The sequence below is a fragment of the Pavona decussata genome, unplaced genomic scaffold, assembly GCF_977016875.1.
Source record: "Pavona decussata unplaced genomic scaffold, jaPavDecu1.1 SCAFFOLD_58, whole genome shotgun sequence".
NCBI classification, from domain to species: Eukaryota; Metazoa; Cnidaria; class Anthozoa; order Scleractinia; family Agariciidae; genus Pavona; species Pavona decussata.
In genome coordinates, this window is record NW_028145480.1 from 956,310 (window position 1) to 960,000 (window position 3,691).

General features: G+C 36.8%; 1 protein-coding gene across 2 annotated transcripts in view; it reads right to left on the reverse strand.

The window, feature by feature from the left end:
* Positions 1-1,794: 1,794 nt before the first annotated feature.
* Positions 1,795-3,691, reverse strand: part of LOC146479517 (glutamate receptor 2-like) — a 38,402-nt gene continuing 36,505 nt past the window's right edge. The window contains exons 15-16 of one of the 2 annotated variants that reach the window (XM_085110349.1): positions 2,678-2,846; positions 2,130-2,263 (exon numbers count right to left, since the gene is read on the reverse strand). In XM_085110349.1, coding sequence (XP_084966475.1) covers positions 2,679-2,846 — 168 coding nt within the window. In that variant the 3' untranslated portion in view covers positions 2,130-2,263; position 2,678. Of the gene's footprint in view, positions 2,264-2,677; positions 2,847-3,691 lie in introns of both variants that reach the window. The other variant, XM_085110350.1, reaches the window with a different exon arrangement.

Consider the following 3,691-nt stretch of genomic DNA (forward strand, 5'->3'; position numbering starts at 1 on the left):
GTTAATATATGTACTAATGCATAGCCTGAAACAAGCTTTTTGCGCTTCTTTCAAAGTGCGCTCGAGTAGGACTTACGCGAAGCTGACAACGCACCCATAATTTTAAGGTAAACCCTGGTATTAAAATTACTCAACAAATACCATTCTCATTATCGCTACTAATGTTACCGTTTATGTATTATTTAAGCCCAATTTAAGATGGCGGCTGATTGACATTTTCAGGTCCAGAAGGGAACTGCCATAAAAGTTCACAAATTGAATGAATTCAAAGCCATTCCATGCTTTTTTTCCCTTTACTTTTTTGTCATTTACTTTTTTGGCCACCCGAATATGTTGTCTGGACAAATTCTAACCTAATACTTATCACAAACAGTAAAACACACCTTCGACATAAATACTTAACCGCAAACCAAACCAAAACCGATCGTTTTATCTAATGTAAAGTGCGCCATCCTGAAGTAGATGAAAATTAAAGGGGCTTTCTTTTTACGTTAGTTTTTGCTTCGGTTTGGATTTCAAAACTTTGCTCAAATCATGTCTGAACATCGGCCTCACTTACGGAAAAGTCTTTGGACACCAAAAGAAAACTTTAAGCGAATTATTATGATATATAGAGGGAACATAGGATCTTGTGACGTAATTTGAAAACGCTTAACCCAGCGGCATATTTAACGATTCCAGGTTGTAACCAATTTTGTCATAGGCATCCGTATGTTTGTTATTATTGGTCTAAGTGCACAAAGCTAAGCTGGACTATCTTTGTGTTTCCTTTACTTCAAAAAACTTATAACAAACAGATGATAGTTTCTCTGCAGTAGAATGTTGCCTCAGTTTATAATAATTATAACTACCAGCTTTAGCCAAGCTGATTTTCTTTCTGTTCGTTTTAACAAGATCAATAAGGCATGATCTCAATCCGAATGAACGAATAACGACAACTAGAACAAAAATCTCTTGTAATATTGACTAAGTTTAGGATCTAAGCGTGACAGTTTCATATAGTACACACTTAAAATTGACAGCCATTGAGTCTTAGGGAGAAAAGGCAAAATAGCGTGATAAACGTAAGACAAAAATGTGATACTGTTTTTTTATGCTGTCGGCAAGGTGCTTCTTCCCCAAACTCTGGATGTGTAACCATTTACAGAAAAGCTATTTAACAATTATTCCACGAGCACGCGTTGGATACGGGATGACGCGTACATTGACATCATTTTTTAGAGGCATGGCACATTTATCATGACCGGTAAACCAATCAAAACTCTGGAAATGCATTATTCGATAATCCACTTTTAATAATAGTAACTTATTTGACAAGAGCTTTAGAGAAAATTCATTTAGGTGCTGAACGTTTGTTGAAATTAGCAAATTTTAGTAATACGAGTTGCCTTTGAAGAAAGAGACAAAGAAATAAACCTACAAATAAGACTACCAACAGACACTTTGCTGCATTTGAAACAATGTTTAGTAGCTCCTCGAGGGCAGGATATGTCTTATGTCGGAAAATGAAATTTCACGTTTTTATATGCTTCCAATGCAGGGAAGAAAAGTTCATAGGCAATGTTTTTTTTTATTTTCAAACGAGAACAACATGAAGATTTGATCAAGCAAATATTCTGTCAAACATTTTAAATCTTACACTCAATCTTGCAGGTTATATCCTACATGTTAAATTACAGTTTTGTACATCAATATGTTTGTACTTAATAATAATAATATTAATAATAATAATAATAATAATAATAATAATAATAATAATAATAATAATCTCTGTAAAAGTGTCTAAGTATTTAGCACTGCAGTGCTATTTGGAGACACTTGAAATCAGCGAAATAACTATGAAAACTGAACATAAAAATTGTTAACAATCCCAACTGCATTACAAGTCCAGCGCCCTAACCACTAGGTCACACCGCCTCTCTAAGGAACCATTGTCGGGCTAAAAACCAACCCCTTCAAGCAAATATAGCCGTTATTGGCTTTTGGACTTGATCATGAGTATCATATTGATGTATTCACAAAATTCTCTCTCTCTGCCTCTGTCTAATGTAACTAAGACAGTCCAGGCTTCAGGTTCCGATAAGACTGTACTGTACAATCCTGTGTAGCTACCAGTCGTTTACAGGTTACTCTCAGGGGCGTAAGCGTACTTGTCAAGCGGGAAAAGGTTAATCGCATTTGGCTGCTTTATACCGGGCTCGACATATCTGATGTTTTCCATTGGGATGTCCTCATCGTCTACTTCATATTCAGATTTGCGACACTGAAAAGGAATGAGACAACGGTCATAAACGCTGGCTGAAATACTGGGTCTGTTTTTTCAAAGAGATCAATACCCATCGATGCAATTAAAACGTCATATTTTAGTCGCGTCACGCATACTTTCAGCCAAAGAAATTAGCAAAGTCTCCGTGAACATATTTTTATCGATCTAAGTGTTAAAATAATGGTCGATCGGAGTATTATAATAATGATACAGATTAGCATGTAAAGCTTTTTAAACAACTGGACATAGTGGACATAAATGGATTTCCAGTATAGCTAGTGATAAAAATGAATGAATGAATGGATGGATGGTTGTCTTGCATTGAAATATAGTTTTTGCATACGTCAATCTAAGTTATGCTTAAATTCCCTTGTTAATCGAGTTTGTAAGCTTCTAAACTATTTCTGGTACCTCAATCCTTTCCAAGCCACCTCTTCCAGCCAGAAGTCTCAGGCTGCCGCTCGACTACTGGCTTAAGTACCCTGTCTCCTTGGGACAATACCACTCCCACCCTCACGCGAGTGTTGTTGTGATCACGTGATTCTCGTGATTCGCGACTCAGACGTCGCCTTAAGGCGCGCTACAAAGAAAATGAATTTCATGACGTCAGACAGAATACAAGCAACTCGCAAATCGGCTACAAATCTACGTCCTGCCAAATGTTGTCTGAAAGTTGAGCTTTTTGGTAATGTGAGAAGCTTTGAATATCTAAAATAACGAATTTCGAAAGAAAGAATTATATAACCTAACTGAGGTAAAAAAAATATCTTGAAAAGATGTTGTATCTTGCGAGCTGTTTGTTTTCTTGCTACCAGTTTTCATGAAATTCATTTCCCCGGATGAAGCAGCTATCGCATTTGTTCCAGATATTTCGATTCTTTCCTTTTTTTGTATTTCAAACAACATGAGCAGGTAAAACAATACTGAATTCTATCATATAAAGAAACCGCTTTTATTCTTTATTAGTGACTATCATCAACATGTTTAGGCCGATTGTACTCAAACAAATTTTTCTTCATACGTTTATATTTGGTGGAGATACATTGAAGCCTTTTTTTCCTATTGTTTTCATAAAGAAAAGACCCTACTCCTCAATGACCCTTCTTCTCCGAGTGCATTTATGGGTATCGGCGACATACTGCCAGGGGTAACCCATCCCTCCAGGGGGAAGGGAAGCAGTAAAACTCGTAGTTGCTTCATGTCTCGTGGGGCACTTGTGGCCCGTGTTGCCTTGCATATATTTCGGATACATTAAAACAAACGCAGAAGAGGGAACACTGTGCAACCAGATGGAAACCAAATTTTTTGATCATGTGAATATTCGACCTTCAAATCACATTAAGCTAACTGCTCTGACCGAAACTTTTGTAGGGAGATCATCTCACTTTGTTTGGGATCGTTAGCTACCCTTCGAGGTAATATGGA